This window comes from Heptranchias perlo, chromosome 9, assembly GCF_035084215.1.
Source record: "Heptranchias perlo isolate sHepPer1 chromosome 9, sHepPer1.hap1, whole genome shotgun sequence".
NCBI classification, from domain to species: domain Eukaryota; kingdom Metazoa; phylum Chordata; class Chondrichthyes; order Hexanchiformes; family Hexanchidae; genus Heptranchias; species Heptranchias perlo.
The window spans coordinates 75,026,518-75,051,749 of record NC_090333.1 but is presented as its reverse complement, the minus strand read 5'-3'; the positions used below and the strand labels follow the sequence as shown (position 1 = coordinate 75,051,749).

Sequence of the window (25,232 nt, the reverse complement as noted above, 5' to 3'; positions counted from 1 at the left end):
TGGACCTCCTGACACTCAGCCTGGTCCGGGCTGATCCGCACTGGCGTTACAAGCGAGCTCTCATCTCCCGGGCGGAGCCCAGCCGGAGCCCCGGAGAGCAGCACTGCCGGCCGGCGGAGCCAAGAGGCAGAAGCCGGCGCTCGGCATCCTCAGCCCAGCAGCCGCTCGCCTTGTACCCGCGGCGGAACGACCACCCCGGCGGCGGCGGCGACCACCACCCCGGCGCTCCCTGGAGCCCGTACCCCTGGGCGGCAGAGTACGGTCACCCGGGCAGCAGGAGCGGGGAGAAGAGCAGCCCTCACCCCGAGGGGAGCAGCGCTTACCGGGGCGGAGAGAGCGGCGGCGGCGGCGGAGGGGCTGCCGGCGGGAGGAGAGGCTACCCGGGCGGAGGCGGAGGAGGCGGCTCAGCCCCCGGAGGAGAGCGTGCCGGCGGCAGGTCCATGTGCTCCCCCGCCGGTGCCGGGTGGGTCTCCGGGCCGGCGGGGTGCGAGCCCAGGGCCGGCACGGTGCTGTACCTCTCCGGTGGGAAGGAGCGCCTGAAGCTGCGGCGGGAGGCGAGGATGCCACGGGGACCTTTCACCGCCGAGATGTGGCTGAAGCCGGAGGGAGGGCAGAGCAACCCGGCCATCGTCGCAGGTAAGGGCAGTGCGGATGGGCAAACGTTGGACATATACACCTGTAGCATGAGTCTCCACCAAATATACACCTGTAGCATGAGTCTCCACCAAATATACACCTGTAGCATGAGTCTCCACCAAATATACACCTGTAGCATGAGTCTCCACCAAATATACACCTGTAGCATGAGTCTCCACCAAATATACACCTGTAGCATGAGTCTCCACCAAATATACACCTGTAGCATGAGTCTCCACCAAATATACACCTGTAGCATGAGTCTCCACCAAATATACACCTGTAGCATGAGTCTCCACCAAATATACACCTGTAGCATGAGTCTCCACCAAATATACACCTGTAGCATGAGTCTCCACCAAATATACACCTGTAGCATGAGTCTCCACCAAATATACACCTGTAGCATGAGTCTCCACCAAATATACACCTGTAACATGAGTCTCCACCAAATATACACCTGTATCATGAGTCTCCACCAAATGTACACCTGTATCATGAGTCTCCACCAAATGTACACCTGTATCATGAGTCTCCACCAAATGTACACCTGTATCATGAGTCTCCACCAAATGTACACCAGGAACATCACCCGCACCAAATGTACACCAGGAACATCACCCGCACCAAATGTACACCAGGAACATCACCCGCACCAAATGTACACCAACATCTTTATCATGTATATCAAAGATATACCTGTACCTGTAACTTCTCCATCATCACTATCAAACATACTGACACCTGTAACATCTCTAATCTCTACCAAATATACATTAGCTTCTGTAACATCTCTAACACCTTTACCAACACATGCTGACACCTGTAAACATATCCACCAACTCTAACAAACATGCACCAACGCCTATACCATCATCCATTATCTCTACCAAACATACATGGAGACCTGTAAAGTCTCAATCACCGTTACCAAATATATGCCAATATCATTAACATCATCATCTCTGCCTAACAAGCACCGCTACCTGTAGCAGTTTGATCACCTTTATCAAACACTCAACAAATCTTTAACATCTTCATTACATACATCAATGTGTGTAGTATCTCTATCACCTCTACCAAATGTTCACCATCACCTGTGACTCTCCAACACATCTATCAACAAGTATTGACATCTGCAACATTTCCATCATCTGCACCAAACAAACACTGAAACCCATAATATTGCTACCACATCTACCAATAATCAACACACAACCTGTGACATTACCATCACCTGTACCAAACATACACCCACACCTGTACCATCTCCATCACTTCTACCAAAAGTACACTCAGACCTGTACCAAATGTATATCCACATCTGTACTGTTTCCATTTCTTTTGCCAAACATACACCCACACCTGTAGCATTTCCATCTCCTCTATCAAACACCCACACCTGTAGCATTTCCATCTCCTCTATCAAACACCCACACCTGTAGCATTGCAATGTTTAAAAATTAAGTATTCACTCTTTCTTCTGCTGTTCGCTAAAGTAAAGTGTTGCAGGCATCTTTGCCCCATTAAGCAGAACCCTTTCTATGCTTGTAAGTGTAAACGCATGGAAGATTTGATTTTCCTGACCAGAGAGCAGTGCGTAACTGGCAGTATAACTCAGCACTTAAATCAGTACCTGTAGTATAACAGCACCATGAGACCGCTGATCATTTCCATTTGCTGCTCAAACCTTTAGAATTAACCTGCCTCGGGGACCCCAAACATTTCCAGCGGCCCTGCCTAACCCATATATAATTAAACGTCTACCCGAGCACCACAGAATCTCACAAATGGGTTCAACACCTTTGCCATTCCCCTGCCATCATTTCACCTGTACTAGACCTTCATCTCTTCCATTCAACCTCGCACCACATTTGTGTTTGTGTCTGTGTACACCTCTGTATTTGCATGGAATTTGCACTCATATATAGGCATAAATGTGAATTCTAATAAATGTATATCTAGTTTTCTCAGGTCATATGCTTGAATGCAATTTTCACCCCTCTACGGGTTTAGTACGTGAATTCACTGTGCGTTGTGGTATTGTCTCCTCTTGACTAGGAAGATCCAAACTTCATAATCTTCATTCATTTCATGAAGAGCAGCAGTTGAATATCACAAATAGCCCCAATATCTGCTCTATGGAAAGGGAAAACCATTCAGGTTCTCCCTCCTGTTCACTATCCAGTGACCACTGCTCGACATTGAATGATGCACGCTGTGGTAAAATAGTTTGCTGGCACTTGCTGCCTAGGCTCACAAATGTAGGTTGGCCACTTGGGGTAAGACTCCGGATGTCTGCTGGCACCTGTGTAAGTGTATCTCAGCCAGAGTCAGCACCGATGTGAGAGGAGGTGGAAATATTGGGGGAAAAATGGGACGAATCGAGGCCAATTTTCAAATCTCTGGAGCGCAGCCATTGAGTCTTTCATTCAGTAATTTGAACTGAATAAAAACAGAAAACTCTTAACAAGGACATATATTTTACTCAAAAGTGATTGCACTTCAGTAATGTTGTGCTTTGAAATTTGGCCCCAGATTGACTCCAGTGAGCTGACTGTTCGAAGTTGACTGACTGGCGAACATTTTATGCATGCGTCAGGATTTTCAACAATTGGAATAAATGAGTTTGGGACTTAGAACCAGTTGTTTGGATTAAGTATGTGTGTGTTATAACTACATACCACCCGTGTCTACGGCTATCTCTTGCTCTCTCTCTCTTTCATGCTTGCTCTTACACACACACACACACACACACACACACACACACACACACAGACATAGCAGCATTCTCATTTTTAAACTTAACTCTTAAGCATGGCACTGTTTGTCTGACGTGCTCATGCCCTGGGAGCACTGTTGAATCCCTGGCTATAGACGTTAAACTGCTTTCTTTTTCATGATTCCCCTGCACTGCTGAAGGCAACGGAACCTGCTGGGTATCAGGAGCTCTCTGGTAGCTCATGCAGGTGGCCATACTTGGAGTGAGGACCTGGGTGTGAACCTGGAGGATAAGGGTCAGTAGAGTATTTGACCATGATGGGCATCACAACTGAACCCAATCTTCTGCTCCACCTGTGCCCTGAGATGGGGTTTCTTCAAATATTATCATATTAATGCTAAACAAATGAAATTTCTTTGCCATTTTAACAGAGCTGCTGCTAACCTGTTTAAAATAATCAGACAAACGCCTGTGTTAGTAAAGCATTCATACAGATGCATTAAATGCCCATAATCTAATACTTGTGATCCCATTGTCCAGATGCTGCTTGTATATCACAGGTACACTGAGGACAATTGCAGCTCCCACACCACTGCTTTACTTCAGATCAATTAACTTAGTACAGGGACTGAAGTTGGGACCTTCCTGTTCTATATGGTTCAGTACTGCACTGGGTTCGTTGAGCCCAATCCTGTGCTCACCACCTGACATCTATCTGCGTGCACGGTATACAGCGATCTTGGTGAGACTGCTTTGCTTCTTTCTAGCAGGGGCCGCTGGATCACAATTGGAGTGGGTACCCTGAGTATCCTCGCTCAGGAATGTCCATGCCAATTATCCCCAGCGATTTCTGCCCCAGCTGAGATCAGCTAACACACACATATCGGCTTAATGACATTTCAGTGTTCCTTTATGTTCTCTCATTTTAATTATTATTTCTGTTCGAGATCTCTGCGCTCCTCCAAATCTGGCCTTTCTTCGTTCCACCATTGGTGGCCGTGTCGTCAGCTGCCTAGGCCCTACGCTCTGGAGTTCCCTCCCTAAACACCTCCACCTCTCTCTCCTCCATTATAGATGCTCCTGAAAACCTACATCTTTGACCAAGCTTTTAGTCACCTGTCCCAATATCTCCTTTTGTGGCTCGGTGTCAACTTTTGACTGATTACTCTCCTGTGAAGCGCCTTGGGCCATTTTACTATGTTAAAGGCAGGGTATAAATGCAAGTTGTTGTTGTTGTATGGAGAAGGGGGAGCGGGGTAGAAGTTTTAAAAACCTCCGTCATCAGTGCCTGTACGGCGCTGCTCCAGTTAGGAGCACATTTCGGTCAACCCTGCCAATGGTATTGCAGATTATCACACGAGCGATGTGCCAGCACTGCTCAGTAGTGAAGGAGAGCTTCAACGCTCGCTTGTGTCCCAGTGCTGAAAGAACAGTCCTGTCGGACGATCATCAAGGAAGTATTTGACATTCAGCTTCGGTTTGTCTTGGCGTTCGAGGTCCAGGCAATAACAGCGTGCTGATGTTCGAGAATGTTGGGTCAGCGTGTCGTGGGTTCATGTCAGGGTTCTTGACCTCTACCTGCCATGTTAGAGGGAGGTGGTGATTAGAGAGACGGGGACGAGGGAATCAGAGGGCAATGGGAACTTAAAGAGGGGGGAAATACCTAAAATAGGAGCAAGAGAGAAGGGAAACCAAAATAAATGTGTAACACCATTTTGGAAAATTTGATGTAATGTTGCAAAATTTTAAATTTTGAAATGCTCTTCAGTCTGCTGTTAACCCCTTGAGCGCCAATGGCACGATTACTCATTTTGATGAATCTTCCTGCCTGGGCCTGTGTTTAACTACCAGTCCGGGGCAGCAGCTGGAGACTGCAATTGAGCTCTGGATTCATGAGTGATGTGCACCAAGGATATGGTCCAATCGCCCAGTGACACACACTGTGAAGGCGCGGAGCTTGGCCGCGCGGGCGTGGCGCGGAGCTTGGCCGCGCGGGCGTGGCGCGGAGCTTGGCCGCGCGGGCGTGGCACGGAGATTGGTCATGTGGTGTCAAAGGGCTGCTGAAACTTGCCCTCTGCCTGAGGCCAATCTTGTAAAAGCTGTGCCTTTATTGGGTAAAAGTAAACAGAATTCCAAGCCGGTTTTTAGCCAATCAGAGAACGGTTTTAACCGGCGTGTTCCCAGCTCTGAAGATGGCCAGCTATTTGGCAGAGGCAGTGGAAATAGGTGAGGTTACAAGACAAGGGGGTAGCAGAAAATAAAAGATAAAATAGAGAATGTAGAAGAGGGAAGAAAGAGAAATGGGAAACAGCTCAGGAGTTTTTGTAACTGTTTATATATTATTGCAGTGATGAAGACACTACTGACACTCCAGGAGATTATTACTGTAAGATTAAGATAGAACTTGCACCTTTCACCTCCTCAATATGTCCTAAAGCCCTTCACAACCAATGAATTACTTTGAAATGGAGCCGTCGTTGTTATGTGGGTAAATGCGGCAGCCAATTTGGGCAGAGCAAGGTTCCACAAACAGACATGTCCAGTTAGACTATTTCAATGATGTTGATTGAGGGATGAATATTGGCCAGGACACCGGGGAGAACTCCACTGCTCTTCTTCGAATAGTGCCGTGGGGGTCTTTTAAATCCACCTGCGAGTGCAGATGTGGCCTCGATTCAATACCACAAATGAAAGACGGCACCTCCAACAGCGCAGCGTTCCCTCAGTACAGCACTGCAGTGTCAAACTAGGTAATGTGCTGTAATCTCTGGTGTGGGAATTGAAAACACACCCATCTGACAGAAGTGAGAGTGCTACCACTGAGCCACAGCTGGCACGGATTAAGTGATTATTGAGTCTTAAAAATCTGTGAGTGAAATGTTTTTTTTTAAATCGGATGTCCAGCCAGTACAGAGTTCTCTGGAACTGCAGGTGTTGCAGGGGTTAAAAGCCTCTACTAATGTGTGCAATTTATTATTCATTATTGCTCATCTCCGTGTGAAATGTGTATCAAATGGTGATCTGCTGGAGTCTCAGTGGGAAACCAGATTTGGGGAGGCTTATTTTTTAAATGTCAAGTATAAGAAATAAATGATGAGTAATATAACATACTCTTAATATATTTCTGAGAATTACCGTGTCTATTTTGAACCCTTTTGTGAAATGTCGGGTGGACGTAGCACACGGTGAGGGACAGTGAGTAGTAACTGTGCCCTGCACCAGGCTGAGTGGCTGCGTTAGGTTTCTGGGAACATAGGAACAGGAGTAGGCCATTCAGCCCCTCGAGCCTGTTCCGCCATTCAATGAGATCATGGCTGATCTGTATCTTAACTCCATCTACCTGCCTTGGTTGCGTAACCCTTAATACCCTTACCTAACAAAAACCCATCAATCTCAGTTTAGAAATGTTTAATTGACCAAGCTTCTGATGGGATCCTATCACTTCGAGCTCCTCTATTTCCTCAGTGGGTAAACGCTCGACACGAGGTAGATAACACAGATCAGGAGGGCCCCGGGTTTGATTTGCCCATTTGTGCTGAGTTCACTGATCTCACTCACAACAGTAGTTGGGTTCTATAGCTGGTCTCAACACCCCCCCCTTGATCAGGCTGGAGAAAGAGAAATCAGCCTGTGTCCTGGAACGCTGCTCAGTGATCCCTGCTGGCAAGTGTGGATGTTGGATGAGGACAGTATTATGGGCTGGTTGTGAATATCCTTGATGTCTAGGCTCACACATATACGAGATGTGCGTATTCTTTTATTAAAATTCATTGGCCAGCTGACCTTTTATTGTTTAAAGTTGGCTGACATGGATAAAAGAAAGAAACTTGCATTTACACTGCTCCTTTCACGACCTCAGGACGTCCCAAATCACTTCACAGCCAATAAAGTACGTTTGAAGTGTAGTCACTGTTGTAATGTAGCAGCCAATTTGCAAAAACAGCAAGGTCCCACAGACAGCAATGTGATAATGACAAGTTAATCTGTTTTTAGTGATGTTGGCTGAGGGATGAATATTGGCCAGGACACCGGAGAGCACTCCCCTGCTCTTTTTTTAGAGCAGCGCTGTGGGATCTTTTATATCCACCTGAGAGGGCCGATAGGCCCTTGGTTTAACATCTCATCTGAAAGACGGTGCTTCCTCAGTACTAGACTGGGAATGTCAGCTGAGATTATGTGCTCAAGCCTCTAGAGTGGAACTTGAACCTACAACCTGCTAACTCAAAAACGAGAGTGCTACCCACTGAGCCACATCACTTGTTTTCAGAATGCAGTACATGTATAGGAGGAGCATTGTAGTAAACTAAACAGGACACAGTCAAAGGCATCGAGGGTTGCCTTCACATCCGCAGTGATATCTATTAATGGAAAGTTTTACTTGAGACAGCCCTTTCCTTAGAATTGTTTCATTTCATAAGAACGTAAGAAATAGGAGCAGGAGTAGGCCATACGGCCCCTCGAGCCTGCTCCGCCATTCAAACAGATCATGGCTGATCTTTGACCTCAACTCCACTTTCCCGCCCGATCCCCATATCCCTTGATTCCCTTAGATTCCAAAAATCTATCTATCTCGGCCTTGAATATATTCAATGACTCAGCATCCACAGCCCTCTGGGATAGAGAATTCCAAAGATTCACGACCCTCAGCGTGAAGAAATTCCTCCTCATCTCAGTCTTGAATGGCCCATCCCTTATCCTGCGACTATGCCCCCTAGTTCTAGACTCTCTAGCCAGGGGAAACAACCTCTCAGCCTTTGCCCGATCAAGCCCCCTCAGAATCTTATATGTTTCAATTAGATCACCTCTCATTCTTCTAAACTCAAGGAGTCGTGCAACACCAGGTTATAGGACTATGTTGGACTATAACCTGGTGTTGCACGACTCCTTACATTTGTCCACCCCAGTCCATCACCGGCATCTCCACATCTCCAGAGAGTACAGGCCCATTCTACTCAACGTCTCTTCATAGGACAACTCTCTCATCCCAGGAATTAATCTAGTAAACCTTTGTTGCACTGCCTCCAAGGCAAGTATATCCTTCCTTAGATAAGGAGACCAAAACTGTATGCAGTACTCCAGGTGAAGTCTCACTAAAACCCTGTACAACTGTAGTAAGACTTCCTTACTCTTGTACTCCAACCCCCTTGCAATAAAGGCCAACATACTATTTGCTTTCCTAATTGCCTGCTGTACCTGTAATTTTTTGTGTTTCTTGTACAAGGACACCCAAGTTTCTCTGAACACCAACATTTAATAGTTTCTCACCATTTAAAAAAATATTCTGTTTTTCTATTCATCATACCAAAGTGAATAACTTCACATTTCCCCACATTATACTCCATCTGCCACCTTCTTGCCCACTCAATTAACCTGTCTATATCCCTTTGCAGACTCTTTGTGTCCTCCTCACAGCTTACTTACCCACCTAGCTTTGTATCGTCAGCAAACTTGGATACATTACACTCAGTCCCTTCATCCAAGTCATTAATATAGATTGTAAATAGCTGAGGCCCAAGCACTGATCCTTGCGGCACCCCACTAGTTACAGCCTGTCAACCTGAAAATTACCTGTTTATTCCTACTCTCTGTTTTCTGTCCATTAACCAATCCTCAATCCATGCTAATATATTACTCCCAACCCCATGAGCCCTTATCTTGTGTAACAACCGTTTATGTGGCACCTTATCGAATGCCATTTGTAAATACAAATATACTACATCCATTGGTTCCCCTTTATCGACCCTGCTAGTTACATCCTCAAAAAACTCTAATGAATTTGTCAAACATGATTTCCCTTTCATAAAACTATGTTGACTCTGCCTAATTATATTATGATTTTCTAAGTGCCCTGTTACCACTTCCTTAATAATGGATTCCAGCATTTTCTTGAAGACTGACATCAGACTAACTGGCCTGTAGTTCTCTGTTTTCTCTCTCCCTCTCTTCTTGAATCGCGGGGTCACATTTGCTACCATCCAATCCATGGGGACCATTCCAGAATTTAAAGAATTTTGGAAGATCATAACCAATGCATCCACTATCTCTGCAGCCACCTGTTTTAGAACCCTTGATGTAGGCCATCAGGTCCAGGGGATTTGTCGGCTTTTAGTCCCATTAGTTTGTCCAGTACTTTTTTTCTAGTGATATTAATTGTTTTAAGTTCCTCACTCTCATTAGACCCTTGGTTCCCCACTATTTCTGGTATGCTTTTTGTGTCTTCTACTCTGAAGACAGATACAAAATATTTGTTTAACGCATCTGCCATTTCCTTATTCCCCATTATAATTTCTCTTGTCTCAGCCTCTAAGGGGCCAACGTTTACTTTTGCTACTCTCTTCCTTTTTACATGCTTGTAGAAGCTCTAACTATTCTATTTCATTTTATCCTTCTGTATGTTTGAATTTGTTTTGTATTTTGTATCTTGTCCAACTGGCCATTCTTCATTCGGAGCCCAGACAGTGAATGACGGCAGGCATTCCACTGTGGAGGGCATCACAGGCCAGCCCGATCCTTTACTCAGCCGAGAACCACACTTGCCCAGCAGGCTTCACCGCACAGTGATCGGGAACGGGCACCTCACTGATTTTTTTTTCCCTCACCGCTTCTGTCTTCGTCCCTCTGGCCCAGAGACAGAGGCCTATTGTCAGGTCACACCCTGTCCCTGCTGAGATCAGTAGGCTCAGCGGTGACTGGGGGGACGGGGAGGCCCCTTTTTAATGGATCAACTTTTTGAGGACCACAGACCCTTTCTGCACTAAAGCCCTTGGTTTATAACATGGGGCCTTAGTTCACTCCTCAGCCCTCCTACACACGGCCATGCGTGGACAGTGAAGTCGGGCAGACCGTCCGACTGGACGGCAGCTCGACTATCAGACGGCAGGCAGACAAAGCTGATGGATTTTGTTAATTAGCATCTTGCTAATGGTGGGAAGTGGTGTCCCACAGGGATCGGTGCTGGGATCACTGTTGTTCACCATTTACATAAACGATTTGGACTCGGGAATCGGAAGTACAATTTCAAAATTTGTGGACGACACCAAATTAATGGGGTATAATTAATACTGTGGAGGACTGTGACAAAATACAGGAAGACATTTAATAAACTCGCAGAATAGGCGTGTAATTGGCAAATGAATTTCAATATAGATAAATGTGAGGTATTACATTTTGGTAGTAAGAATAAGGAGGCCACATACTGTTTAGATAATAAGGGTCTAATTGGGTAGACGAGCAGCAGAGGGATCTGGGGGTACAGATACACAAATCACTAAAAGTAGCGACAAAGGTTAATAAGACATAAAAAAGGCAAATCAAGCACTAGGGTTCATTTCTAGAGGGATAGAATTGAAAAGCAGAGATGTTATGTTGAAGTTGTATAGAACCTTGGTTAGACCACACTTGGAGTATTGTGCACAGTTCTGGTCTCCATTTTATAAAAAGGATATAGAGGCACTGGAGAAGGGGTTAAAAGGATGATTCTAGAACTGAGAGGTTACACCTATCAGGAAAGATTGGGCAAGCTGGGACTCTTTTCTCTAGAAAAGAGAAGACTGAGGGGTGACCTGATAGAGGGCTTTAAGATAATGAAAGGGTTTGATAGGGTGGACGTAGAGAAGATGTTTCCAATTGCGGGGGAGACCAGAACTAGGGGCCAAAAATATAAGATAGTCACTAATAAATCCAACAGGGAATTCAGGAGAAACTTCTTTACCGAAAGAGTGGTTAGAATGTGGAACTCACTACCACAAGAACATAAGAACATAAGAAATAGGAGCAGGAGTAGGCCAATCGGCCCCTCGAGTCTGCTCCGCCATTCAATAAGATCATGGCTGATCAGATCCTAACCTCAAATTTAAATTCATGTCCAATTTCCTGCCCGCTCCCCGTAGCCCCTAATTCCCTTTACTTCTAGGAAACTGTCTATTTCTGTTTTAAATTTATTTAATGATGTAGCTTCCACAGCTTCCTGGGGCAGCAAATTCCACAGACCTACGACACTCTGAGTGAAGAAGTTTCTCCTCATCTCAGTTTTGAAAGAGCAGCCCCTTACTCTAAGATTATGCCCCCTAGTTCTAGTTTCACCCATCCTTGGGAACATCCTTACCGCATCCACCCGATCAAGCCCCTTCACAATCTTGTATGTTTCAATAAGATCGCCTCTCATTCTTCTGAACTCCAATGAGTAGAGTCCCAATCTACTCAACCTCTCCTCATATGTCCACCCCCTCATCCCCGGGATTAACCGAGTGAACCTTCTTTGTACTGCCTCGAGAGCATGCATGTCTTTTTCTTAAGTATGGAGACCAAAACTGTATGCAGTATTCCAGGTGCGGTCTCACCAATACCTTATATAACTGCAGCAATACCTCCCTGTTTTTATATTCTATCCCCCTAGCAATAAAAGCCAACATTCCGTTGGCCTTCTTGATCACCTGCTGCACCTGCTTACTAACTTTTTGATTTTCTTGCACTAGGACCCCCAGATCCCTTTGTACTGCAGTACTTTCCAGTTTCTCGCCATTAAGATAATAACTTGCTCTCTGATTTTTCCTGCCAAAGTGCATAACCTCACGTTTTCCAATATTGTATTGCATCTGCCAAATCTCCACCCACTCACCCAGCCTGTCTATATCCCCTTGTAGGTTTTTTATGTCCTCCTCACTCTCTACTTTCCCTCCCATCTTTGTATCATCTGCAAACTTTGATATGTTACACTCGGTCCCCTCCTCCAAATCGTTAATATAGATTGTAAAGAGTTGGGGACCCAGCACCGACCCCTGCGGAACACCACTGGCTACTGATTGCCAGTCCGAGAATGAACCATTTATCCCAACTCTCTGCTTCCTGTTAGATAACCAATCCTCCACCCAAGGAATAGTTTAGGCAAATAGCATAGATGCATTTAAGGGGAAGCTAGATAAACACATGAGGGAGAAAGAAATAGAAGGATATACTGATAGGGTGAGATGAAGAGGGATGGGAGGAGGCTCATGTGGAGCATAAACACCGGCATGGACCTGTTGGGCCGAATGGCCTGTTTCTGTGCTGTACATTCTATGTAAGATTGATCAAGTATTTTTGCAAACCTTGATTCAGTCTTTATTTTGTCATTCTGATCTCTTGCCTTTAACTAGTGGAAACAAGCATTAACTGGTGATGGTTACAGTCACTATTAAAAACACTCTCTCGATAAGAAAAGTTCTACACCATCCCATGACTGGGATAAGATGGGAGGTGGGCAGGAGGATTGATCTGCCACAAATTGCCCTGATTATCTTTTTTGACAGAAAATTGTATCTACTCCTAACGACTGGACAATGCGGATGCTGTACATTTCTATCTCTTGTTCAAAGTGGGGAATGTACCCAGGGCTCCAGGTGAGCAGACACAGGGTTTGAATTGCACTCATTGGAGAATTAGGACTGTGACTTCCCACTTGGGCCACTAGATGGAGCAGTGCTCAAGTGGACAGAGAGGTGCAGCATCATGGTTGGCTGGAGGGGTCAGTGATTGGGGGAGGAGGGGTCAGTGATTGGGGGAGGAGGGGTCAGTGATTGGGGGAGGAGGGGTCAGTGATTGGGGGAGGAGGGGTCAGTGATTGGGGGAGGAGGGGTCAGTGATTGGGGGAGGAGGGGTCAGTGATTGGGGGAGGAGGGGTCAGTGATTGGGGGAGGAGGGGTCAGTGATTGGGGGAGGAGGGGTCAGTGATTGGGGGAGGAGGGGTCAGTGATTGGGGGAGGAGGGGTCAGTGATTGGGGGAGGAGGGGTCAGTGATTGGGGGAGGAGGGGTCAGTGATTGGGGGAGGAGGGGTCAGTGATTGGGGGAGGAGGGGTCAGTGATTGGGGGAGGAGGGGTCAGTGATTGGGGGAGGAGGGGTCAGTGATTGGGGGAGGAGGGGTCAGTGATTGGGGGAGGAGGGGTCAGTGATTGGGGGAGGAGGGGTCAGTGATTGGGGGAGGAGGGGTCAGTGATTGGGGGAGGAGGGGTCAGTGATTGGGGGAGGAGGGGTCAGTGATTGGGGGAGGAGGGGTCAGTGATTGGGGGAGGAGGGGTCAGTGATTGGGGGAGGAGGGGTCAGTGATTGGGGGAGGAGGGGTCAGTGATTGGGGGAGGAGGGGTCAGTGATTGGGGGAGGAGGGGTCAGTGATTGGGGGAGGAGGGGTCAGTGATTGGGGGAGGAGGGGTCAGTGATTGGGGGAGGAGGGGTCAGTGATTGGGGGAGGAGGGGTCAGTGATTGGGGGAGGAGGGGTCAGTGATTGGGGGAGGAGGGGTCAGTGATTGGGGGAGGAGGGGTCAGTGATTGGGGGAGGAGGGGTCAGTGATTGGGGGAGGAGGGGTCAGTGATTGGGGGAGGAGGGGTCAGTGATTGGGGGAGGAGGGGTCAGTGATTGGGGGAGGAGGGGTCAGTGATTGGGGGAGGAGGGGTCAGTGATTGGGGGAGGAGGGGTCAGTGATTGGGGGAGGAGGGGTCAGTGATTGGGGGAGGAGGGGTCAGTGATTGGGGGAGGAGGGGTCAGTGATTGGGGGAGGAGGGGTCAGTGATTGGGGGAGGAGGGGTCAGTGATTGGGGGAGGAGGGGTCAGTGATTGGGGGAGGAGGGGTCAGTGATTGGGGGAGGAGGGGTCAGTGATTGGGGGAGGAGGGGTCAGTGATTGGGGGAGGAGGGGTCAGTGATTGGGGGAGGAGGGGTCAGTGATTGGGGGAGGAGGGGTCAGTGATTGGGGGAGGAGGGGTCAGTGATTGGGGGAGGAGGGGTCAGTGATTGGGGGAGGAGGGGTCAGTGATTGGGGGAGGAGGGGTCAGTGATTGGGGGAGGAGGGGTCAGTGATTGGGGGAGGAGGGGTCAGTGATTGGGGGAGGAGGGGTCAGTGATTGGGGGAGGAGGGGTCAGTGATTGGGGGAGGAGGGGTCAGTGATTGGGGGAGGAGGGGTCAGTGATTGGGGGGCGGGGTGGGGGAGGGGAAACAAATCTATCTGTTGAGCTCACCTGTGAGTGTCTTCCTGTTGGCCAGTTGTGGCGGAGCATTAAGAGATGATTGAGGTGCCCAGTTGAATGAAGCTGCAGGCCAGGGAAACGATCTCGTGGATAGCAAGTAACTCTGGATAAAGAAAGGAATGAATGAAAGTTTAGTGACAGATAACAGTCGCTGGGAAGGGTATGTAGGCACTGTGAAGTATATGGGGCAAATGCTAGATATGGAATCACCATATACATCTTATAAAGAACAAATGCAGCCCTACCAGGATCACTAGCTACCCTGCACCTCATCAGTGTCAGCTGTATCCAGTACTGTTTGTATTGCAGCCATGGTCCTGTATATAATGTACAGTATCACTGTTTATTATATGTGCCATAGTACCATTAAACCATATCATTATGGCCATATAGGAGTATAATGTTTTGAGTGCCACTCTATACCACAAGGTACAACTATACACTTACTGTATCACTGTATACCATATATGTCGCCCTATACCATATTCAGTATTCGTGTGACATACACCTTAGCACCATACATCATAGAATATCATGAAACACAGCATAGCTAGATAAAGATTATAATTATTCACCTGCACAGTATCACCATATGGAGTGACTACATATAAGATTGTTATATTAAGCATACAGGATTGCTGCACCATATCAGTATTTGTTTTGTTTTGAAGATGATACGGTGTGCCTGGGCTATATGTAATGGCAGTCGGCATCGCCAGGACAGCGCCCCCTGCGGCACCAGTGTAATATTTCTATTTTCCACATCAATTACCCGACTGCTGTCTCGAGGCCCGATGAGCACAGGCTCGATGGGCCAATTGGACTCCTTCTGTGCTGTATGATTCTATTGTAAACAATTTTACAACACCAAGTTATAGTCCAGCAAAATTGCTGGACTATAACTTGGTGTTGTAAAATTGTTTACAATTGTCAACCCCAGTCCATCACCGGCATCTCCACAGTATGATTCTATGAGTGAGATTGTCAATTTCGCAGCAACTAGTGCTGAATTTGTACGACGGATCGATGCTCATTAGGAAGAGGTGAAACTGCTCTGAACTCCTTTTTAAAAGTCCCTGTAATACGTGGAGTGCTGAAGTGTGACTGGGTAATAGGGTGTGGGCTTACGTGCATTGTGTTCTCACAGTGGCTGCACCTTCAAAAGAAAGGAAGATTTGCATTAGGATGAGCCGTTAAACCGAGGCCCTGTCTGTCCTCTCAGGTGCACGTAAAATATCCCATGGCACTATTTCGAAGAAGAGCCGGGGAGTTCTCCCTGGTGTCATGGCCAATGTTTATCCCCCAACCGGCATCAGTAAAACAGATGATCAGGTCATTATCAGATTGTTGTTTGTGGGATCTTGCTGTGCGCAAATTGGCTGCCGCGTTTCCTACATTACAACAGTGACTACACTTCGAAAATATTTAATTGGCTGTAAAGTGCTTTGGGACATCCCGAGGTCGTGAAAGGTGCTATATCAATGCAAGTCTTTGTTTCTTGAGGTGATAAACTTTGGAAAGAGGAACAATCATGTGGTCTGAATGAGGCTCCTTTCTGATCTTGCCTGGACTTTGTTCTCCCTCCTTAGATTCTGCTCACTAGGTGTTAATATGAAAAAGAGGAAAGAATCTTTTACTGGAATATCTTTTACTGGATTGCAAACAATAAATTAGTAATATTTAACGTGAAATTCTGAGCACAGTAACCAGCAATGGAAAGGTAGGATTCCCAGAAAGTGCTTGCTCCAGAGACGATTCCTGTTGTTTCCAGAGCTCAGTGATGGTGTTTGGAGTTCAGGCACGTCTTTTGGGTAAAGTGCGAATGGTGTCAAAATAGATCCTGAAAAGTGATACTTGTCACATCTGAACCTGAGGTGTATCACTGCACCTGAGTACATAAATACAGAGTGTAGGACTGCTAACTGGATGCAGGAGAGAGGGGAAAAACGGTCAAAATGCACATTACCATGTGACTCAAACTGCATCAATACTCTTCTATTTGACTGAATGTTACATCAACAGTGAATTGCCTAGTTCAGAACTGACCCTCTTAGTCACTTGGCTGACTGAACCAGCTCTGCCAGCCTGTGCCTACGCATTCTTACACTGCAACACTTTTGAGTGTGTGTGTGTGTCTATTTTCAGATGGATCAAGAAGATATGCTTCAGGCAGATACTCTGCATCCATTGTTTATTCTGGAAGCCTCCCTGGTACTGATCCCGACTGTACTGTAGCCCTAAATGAACTCCAAACCATTCAGATTGCCCCTTCAAAATGTAAGCATGATTTTTAAAAACACTGACCCTGAAGTTGCTTATTTGGCTTTTTAGATGGCTCACCTGGTTAAACCAATAAGGAGCTGAGCCATAAAGACCAGGAAAGTGATAGGTTCAGTTCCTGCTCTGTGCTCTTAGCTGCATTGCAAATTTTTTTTTTAAAGGGCACACAGGAGATGAAGCGGTAATGTTAATAAACCAGGAAGATATGGAGTGCCTTGTGGTAAATATACAACTAGCCATTGGAATAATTGGCACCAAGGCAGTCAAAAGCCACGGATGGGGGAGACGATGACTAGGAGGGCTGGAGAGGTGAAGGTGATTTAATTTTGTTTCAGCAAGCAACAACGAAATGAGCCCTACTTTACTGGGATTGTAGGGAATTGCCCGGTGGTTCAGTTGGTAGATATATCAGGTAGTGTGGTACTGAGCCATATAGACTGGCACAGGCCAGCTCAACTCCTGGCCTGTGCTGAATTAGCTGATCTCAGATGGGATGGTGGTCCAGGCTCTGGCAGAGGGAGGAGAAAGATGAGCCAGGCTTTTCCTACTAGAATGTCTACACTTCAAAAATACTTCTTTGGCTGTGAAGCTCTTTGGAACATCCAGAGGTTGTGAAAGGTGCCATATAAATGCAAGCTTTCTCTTTCCCTCTTTCCTGCTGCTCATTGACATCCAGAGGTAACTGTTGTAAAGTGGATCTACATCAGTGCTGTCCAACATGTTAGCCACTAGCCACATGTGGTTAATTGGGAATCCAGATGTGGCTTATTGCATTTTTGATTAGTAAATAAATAAATGAGTAATAGGGGTGGAATGTGAGCTGTGAGGAGGATGCAAAGAGGCTCCAATGTGATTTAGACAAGTTGGGTGAGTGGGCAAGAACATGGCAGATGCAATATAATGTGGATAAATGTGAAGTTATCCACTTTGGTTGTAAAAACAGAAAGGCAGATTATTATCTAAATGGTGATAGATTGGGAAAAGGGTGGGTGCAACGAGACCTGAGTGTCCTTGTACACCAGTCGCTGAAAGTGAGCATTCAGGTGCAGCAAGCAGTTAGGAAGGCGAATGGTATGTTGGCCTTCATTGCAAGAGGATTTGAGTACAGGAACAGGGATGTCTTACTGCAGTTGTACAGGGCCTTGGTGAGACTACATCTGGAGTATTGTGTGCAGTTTTGGTCTCCTTATCTGAGGAAGGGTGTCCTTGCCATGGAGGGAATGCAACAAAGGTTTACCAGACTGATTCCTGGGATGACAGGACTGACGTATGAGGAGAGATTGGGTCGACGAGGCCTATATTCACTAGAGTTTAGAAGAATGAGAGGTGATCTCATCGAAACATGTAAAATTCTAACAGGACTAGACAGACTAGATGCAGGGAGGATGTTCCCGATGGCTGGGGAGTCCAGAACCAGGGGTCACAGTCTCAGGATACGGGGTATGCCATTTAGAACCGAGATGAGGAGAAATTTCTTCACTCAGAGGGTGGTGAACCTGTGGAATTCTCTATCACAGAAGGCAGTGGAGGCCAAGTCATTAGATGTATTGAAGAAGGAGACAGATATATTTCTTAATGCTAAAGGGATCAAGGGATATGGGGAAAAAGCGGGAACAGGGTATTGAGTTAGACGATCAGCCATGATCATTTTGAATGGCTGTGCAGGCCTGAAGGGCCGAATGGCCTACTCTTGCTCCTATTTTCTATTTTTCTATGTTTCTATGTAGATGCCGTCATTAGTCATGTGATCTCGATACTCATATTCGCACTGTGTGTTCGTGTGAACTTTAACCTTTTTGTACATTTGTTGGTATAATGGTGATACAAAAATCAGAGTGTGCCAGTGTTTTTTGATCGTTGTGTGTGCTTTACTTCCTTGGTTACTATTTATTGGTTATCTACTAAAATGGTGTGTAACACGGTTGAGATCACCACGCACTATGGAAACAGCAGCAACACTCTACGGAGAGGGGGAGCTGTCATTGTGGTCAGCTCGACCAATCGCAATAACCGCTCCGGGCCAGCAGAAGAAAGTAGAGCCCAACCAATAATGAGTAGCTCCCACGGGGCCTCGTCATGGCCACGGATTTCTTTGTGGCTCAGAAACTGGAGATAAACCAGTGAGACGATTGCAGGGTGTGTGGAAAGCTGCAGCACGTCCGATGTGAGCCGAGGACTGACACACTCCAGGATTTCCTCCCTGTGAGCTGCAGACCTCCCTCCAACCTGCCCTGTGGCGGGCTTGTGGACTGGTTGCATCTGGGTCCTTGTGGGATATGGTGTGCGGGGGGAGTGGGAGATAGGCACCTGTTGTCTGGGGTAGGGAGTGCGGGGGGAGTGGGAGATAGGCACCTGTTGTCTGGGTCTGTGCGGGGGGAGTGGGAGATGGGCGCCTGTTGTCTGGGTCCGTGTGGGGGGAGTGGGAGATAGGCACCTGTTGTCTGGGGTAGGGAGTGCGGGGGGAGTGGGAGATGGGCGCCTGTTGTCTGGGTCCGTGTGGGGGGAGTGGGAGATAGGCACCTGTTGTCTGGGGTAGGGAGTGCGGGGGGAGTGGGAGATGGGCGCCTGTTGTCTGGGTCTGTGTGGGGGGAGTGGGAGATGGGCGCCTGTTGTCTGGGTCTGTGTGGGGGGAGTGGGAGATAGGCACCTGTTGTCTGGGGTAGGGAGTGCGGGGGGAGTGGGAGATGGGCGCCTGTTGTCTGGGTCTGTGTGGGGGGAGTGGGAGATGGGCGCCTGTTGTCTGGGTCTGTGTGGGGGGAGTGGGAGATGGGCGCCTGTTGTCTGGGGTAGGGAGTGCGGGGGGAGTGGGAGATGGGCGCCTGTTGTCTGGGTCTGTGTGGGGGGAGTGGGAGATTGGCGCCTGTTGTCTGGGGTAGGGAGTGCGGGGGGAGTGGGAGATGGGCGCCTGTTGTCTGGGGTAGGGAGTGCGGGGGGAGTGGGAGATGGGCGCCTGTTGTCTGGGTCTGTGCGGGGGGAGTGGGAGATCGGCGCCTGTTGTCTGGGGTAGGGAGTGCGGGGGGAGTGGGAGATGGGCGCCTGTTGTCTGGGGTAGGGAGTGCGGGGGGAGTGGGAGATGGGCGCCTGTTGTCTGGGGTAGGGAGTGCGGGTGGAGTGGGAGATAGGCACCTGTTGTCTGGGTCTGTGTGGGGGGAGTGGGAGATGGGCGCCTGTTGTCTGAGTCCGTGTGGGGGGAGTGGGAGATGGGCGCCTGTTGTCTGGGTCTGTGCGGGGGGAGTGGGAGATGGGCGCCTGTTGTCTGGGGTAGGGAGTGCGGGGGGAGTGGGAGATGGGCGCCTGTTGTCTGGGGTAGGGAGTGCGGGGGGAGTGGGAGATGGGCGCCTGTTGTCTGGGTCCGTGCGGGGGGAGTGGGAGATGGGTGCCTGTTGTCTGGGTCCGTGTGGGGGGAGTGGGAGATGGGCGCCTGTTGTCTGGGTCTGTGTGGGGGGAGTGGGAGATGGGCGCCTGTTGTCTGGGTCCGTGTGGGGGGAGTGGGAGATGGGCGCCTGTTGTCTGGGTCCGTGTGGGGGGAGTGGGAGATGGGCGCCTGTTGTCTGGGTCCGTGTGGGGGGAGTGGGAGATGGGCGCCTGTTGTCTGGGTCCGTGAGGGGGGAGTGGGAGATGGGCGCCTGTTGTCTGGGTCCGTGTGGGGGGAGTGGGAGATGGGCGCCTGTTGTCTGGGTCCGTGCGGGGGGAGTGGGAGATGGGCGCCTGTTGTCTGGGTCTGTGTGGGGGGAGTGGGAGATGGGCGCCTGTTGTCTGGGTCTGTGTGGGGGGAGTGGGAGATGGGCGCCTGTTTCCCAAAATAACAAGGAAATCAGCCGCTCTCTAGCCCCCCTCTAACACTACCAGATGCGGCCAAGACACACACAATATATGTGTCCCTACCTGAATACGGATGTTTCCAAAGGCGTAAGAAACCTCGGATATAATTTGGATCCAGAGGAAGGGAAGAAACTTAGCCCTCAAAATGTCAAGTATTGCTCCTGAGGAACCGGTTTATTGGCTGGAACACAAACTATACATATATGCATGTATGTGTGTGTGTGTATATATATATATATATATACACACATGTTGTCGCTGTAAAATATCAAATTCCACTTTCTCCTCCGATCTCCAAATATGCAAACCTTCTTCCACAGAAAAGCTCGTGAAGATTGTTGTTTTTTTTTTCACCAAGTTCACTGACAGATGACTTTGGGGAGGGAATTTATTCTTGGATACCTTGGCACCAGCTTGAAAAGGCTGATCACTGAAACCCTTGACTGGGTTCCAGGCCGAACTGCTCAAAAACAAGCATGACATAACTTTGCCTGCATTCATCCACCTGGACAGAAGGGGATAATTATTTCTGCAGACCAGCCGTTTGTCACATCAGCGCATGTACCAGAGGAGCAAATGTTTTTACTGCAATGTAAAATATGCCTCTGAATTTCGCCGAGGCCTTGCGATCGGAAGCGTGGGCCTTGACAGAAGATGGCCTCCAGGACCATAATTCACCGGCTGACAGGTTTCCCCCTGCTGCACTGAAAGTTTACTCAAACCATTCTTGTGAAAATAAAGGCATTTAGCAAAGGAGAACAGACTTGAATTAAATCCACTAGCACGTAGAAAGTAGCCTTACTTTTATATCGGAGGCGATGATGGAGTCTCCCGTCGAGTTGATGGATGAGCCTCGGGCTGCTTTGAATGTGTTGATGGGGAGAAGAGCCAGATTCTGGACACACACATACGTCTGCACGTATCGCATCGAGAGCTAAATGAGGCGGATAGGTGAGCTGCCTTACCCGCCGTGCACCAGGCAGCCGGATCTCGCAGCCTCACGTTAATTTAAACAGATCCGGCGGATGTGATGCCATCGCGGTCGGTCAGTGGCTGTGACTTCCCAGGAGTCGGGGATAATATTGCACAATTTTAAGGTGGTCTCTGGTGTGTCTTCGTAGTGTTTCATCTGCCCACCTCTGTTGTGATATTTGACTGCAGCTCGGCTTTGGGAATTGTGTAATCAGACACGCAGACGGCTTGTCCAGACGAATGCAACTGAGGTACAGTACAGGCCAGTGACTGATCGACTGAGGCTGTGATAGAGGAGTAAGAGCTCATTAATGGTGTGGCTGCAGAGTGGCTCAGTGGGTAAGTGCATCGCGTGCTGTGCTAAACAACTATAGGAAGGTCGTGGGTTCGATCCCCTGGTCTGCGCTCAGTTAGCTGAACTGGTGCTGTGGTTTGCGGGGGGGAGGGAGGTTGGCTATAAATTAGCTTCGGTGTTCTTTGAGGCATGGGGGAGCAGTGGCCTCTGCTGTAAAGTGTGTGGAAGTGTGCGTGTAGATTAGGGAGCCCAGAATTGGGCTTGGCTGCGATGGGGATGTTGTGTGGTGATAGCATTGGGATCAGCTGTGATGCCTTGTGTGGTTGAATAGACTACCAACCCTCCCTTTGCAGACATGAACATGAAGAATGACCACTTCAGTGAGATACTGGAGGGTTCCAGGCTCCCATGGACTTGTATTCCAGCAAAGGCTTGTTGCCTTCAGGATAGGAAGGAGGGAAGAAATAAATGAATGAAAAGAGAAATGAAGTTGTGCTGCACCATCTGTCTTGTATTCTTCTTTGTGAGGCGTTGGGCTCTGCAAAATGCTGTCCATCTCAGTCTGTCAGTAGTGGTAAAACCCGAAACAGCCCCCCTCAGCAAACCCGCCCAGTGTGTCTGACCTCAGGATGTTCCAGCGTTTTACAGCCAATGAAATACTTTCGAAGTGTAGTCACTGTTGTAATGTGGGGCATGCGGCAGCCAATTGGCCCACAGCAAGCTCCCACAAACAGCAATGAGATAATGACCAGATAATATTTTTGTTTTAGTGATATTGGTTGAGAGATAAATATTGGCCTGGACACCAGGGAGAACTCCCATGCTCTTCTTTTAATAGTCCAATGGGGTCCTTTCCGTCCACTTTAGAGGGCAGACTGGGCCTCGGTCTCCTCCGAAAGACGGTACCTCCGACAGTGCAGCTCTCCCTCAGTACTGGACTGGAGTGTCAGCCTAGATTTTGTGCTCAAATCCCTGGAGTAGGAGTCAAACCCACAACCTTCTGACTCAGACGCGAGAGTGCTACCCACTGCGCCATGGCACGCTTTGCTGATTAAGTCATCACTCCACTTGTTGGCCCCGGACTGCTGGATACATTTTTTTTTTGTTGTTCAACTCTATCCCATTTGTGTAAAGTGCAGGAGCTAATTTCCTCCTCCACTCAGTCCCTGAGTCAGCACTCCAGAAAAAGTCTATTGTAATAATTTGTCTCTGTGCCAGCATAAATATCTATCTCCCTTGACTGCCTGGCACTGTGAATATAATAAATATAGATTAAAGTTGGCAGTGGAAAAGAGCTGAAAAAGGGTTTCTCTGTTACCTCTGGTTAGTGTTGAGGTTGAATGCGGACAGTTGAAATTTATTGTTCTTCTGGTAATATTTAGAGTGCCAGAATTCCAATGAGATAGAAATAGAAATGAGTTTGGTTACTTAAACACTTGGTTGTTTGGGTTCAAGCTGTTCATCATTTCCAAATTTAAAGCTTGTTTAAGGGACTGTTCAACCCAGTGGACAGTGGTGGAAATCACTTCACATACAGCAATCCCTATTGGACTAATGGATACGGAAGCTCCAATGGGCCAAACACTGATCAGGGCTAGTCTGACAAAAATGGATGTTTTTGTCTGTGATGAGTTTTTAACTTGCATTTTGTGTTGCCAGAAGCAGCATGTAAGGGGTTAACACCCAAGGTCACACAAAGTATTTGTCAACTGAAAAGCCAACAGCTCAGACCAGGCGAGTTGGCTGGAGAAGGCTGGCATAAGGCGCAGGTTTCTGGGACAAACCCAATGGCTTGTCGAAAGTGTTAATAGTTTAGTCAACCTGGGGCCTTCAATTTCATCACAAACTTCTTTTCCATTGTCACAATTTGGCTATCCATCCAATACTGACGGATAACTGATCTAATGTAATCAGGAGAGATGCAAGTGTGACACAGATCAAAGCATCGGGCGTCAGCTTGGAATGGTGGGTTTGATTGACAGCCGTGCTTGATCAGGGAACATTGAGTGGCTGTAGTTCTCTTTGTTGGATAGCTTAGTGGATAAAGGTTTCCTACTGGGTACAATGGGGCAGTCTGCATGGAATTCCATAGAATTTACAGCACAGAAAAAGGCCATTCGGCCTGACTGGTCTATGCTGGTGTTTATGCTCCACCTGTGCCTCCTCCTCCCACCCTCCTCCATCTCACCCTATTGGTCTACGGTCAATTTGAGTCTTGAAGCCAGCAGGCTAAGGGCTGTCTGTGTTTTAACGTTTTGAGCCAACCAACAGAAAGAGCTGATTTAATTTTCAAACAGTAGCTTGTTCCATAGGGTAAGACGTGAGTCTATATTTTAAAGTGTATGTTTAGAGAGAGAGTGAAAGTGGAGTCTTTATTATTTTATGTATCGAGGAGGATGAAGTAATGTACGTTTCGTTGTATTATACCGTTTACTGTCTTACTTAAATAAGATCACTTGTTGGTTCAGAGCCTGAGTCTCGGTCTAATAAGGGTGCATATTCAGTCCGACTGATGAAGGGAGGAGACTCTCCTGTGGTCCATCCCAGTAAGAGTTCTCTGTCAGATACCCTAAATCTCACTATCGTTAGAAAAGGCATACTGCAGATTGTGGAGCTGCTTACAGGGGTGGCCAGGGAGGTTGAACCCAAGAAAACATTTAGTGTAAAAACTCCCGAAATGTAAGAGCTGGGTCAACTGATACCAGCTGGGGGCAGTTATAGGATTGTTGCTTCAGTGCCTTTGGGCAGGAGAGTAAAAATCAGCTGGACTTCCTGCCCCCGGTTGATATGCAGTAACTCCTATTGGACCATAGGGTGAGGACAACAACAGGTTTGGGTGTGTTTCCTGTCCTTCCCCTCAGTGGAATAGCCTGTTGGAACTTGTTGCCATGACGACTGGGCAGTTGGTTAAGGTACCAGAGGGCTGCCAAGGTCCATTTGAGCTGTAGCTCTGCATAAGCTCATCTATTTTATCCCACACTTGTGCTCAACAGTAAGCTCATGAGTAGGATCTACACCAATAACTCATTCAGTCTCTTTCTACATACATCCAATCTCTCTCTTTTTCATTCTCTCTCTCTCTCTCTTTTTTCCCCTTTTCCACTTCCTCCTTTCCTGTTGGGATATATTCGGTGTTTGAAAGGTTGGTAATTCAGTGCCTCATATCTCTTTTGGTAAATGAGACCAAGTTTTATCCCTGGTGCCTGTATGGGCAAATATATTTATATATGAATTAAATCACTAACTTGCACTCCAGTATTGCTCATGTCAGGGCAACGGGTGAATCCAGAACGTACTTCATCAATAGAGTCTTTGTTTTGATGATTTTATACCTATCCAAGTGAAAGATGTTAAGTTTGGTGAGAATGGAGCACTTTCCCATTTTAGGCACCCAGTATCTGCATCAGGCATTTCAGGGTCAGGCATAGCATGGTTTAGATGCAGAATGAAACTCTCTTTTCTCCATTCCAATATTTACCTTCACCCCAAACTCAAAAGAACAGCCCC

The 25,232-nt window shown here is 47.7% G+C and overlaps 1 protein-coding gene across 1 annotated transcript in view; it reads left to right on the top strand.

Annotated features, from left to right (window-relative positions):
- The first annotated feature begins 545 nt into the window (after positions 1–545).
- pappa2 (pappalysin 2) overlaps positions 546–25,232 on the top strand; it is a 565,518-nt gene continuing 540,831 nt past the window's right edge. Inside the window, exon 1 of the mRNA XM_067990736.1 lies at positions 546–636. Within this exon, the coding sequence (XP_067846837.1) occupies positions 561–636 (76 nt within the window). The 5' untranslated portion in view covers positions 546–560. The remainder of the gene's footprint in view (positions 637–25,232) is intronic.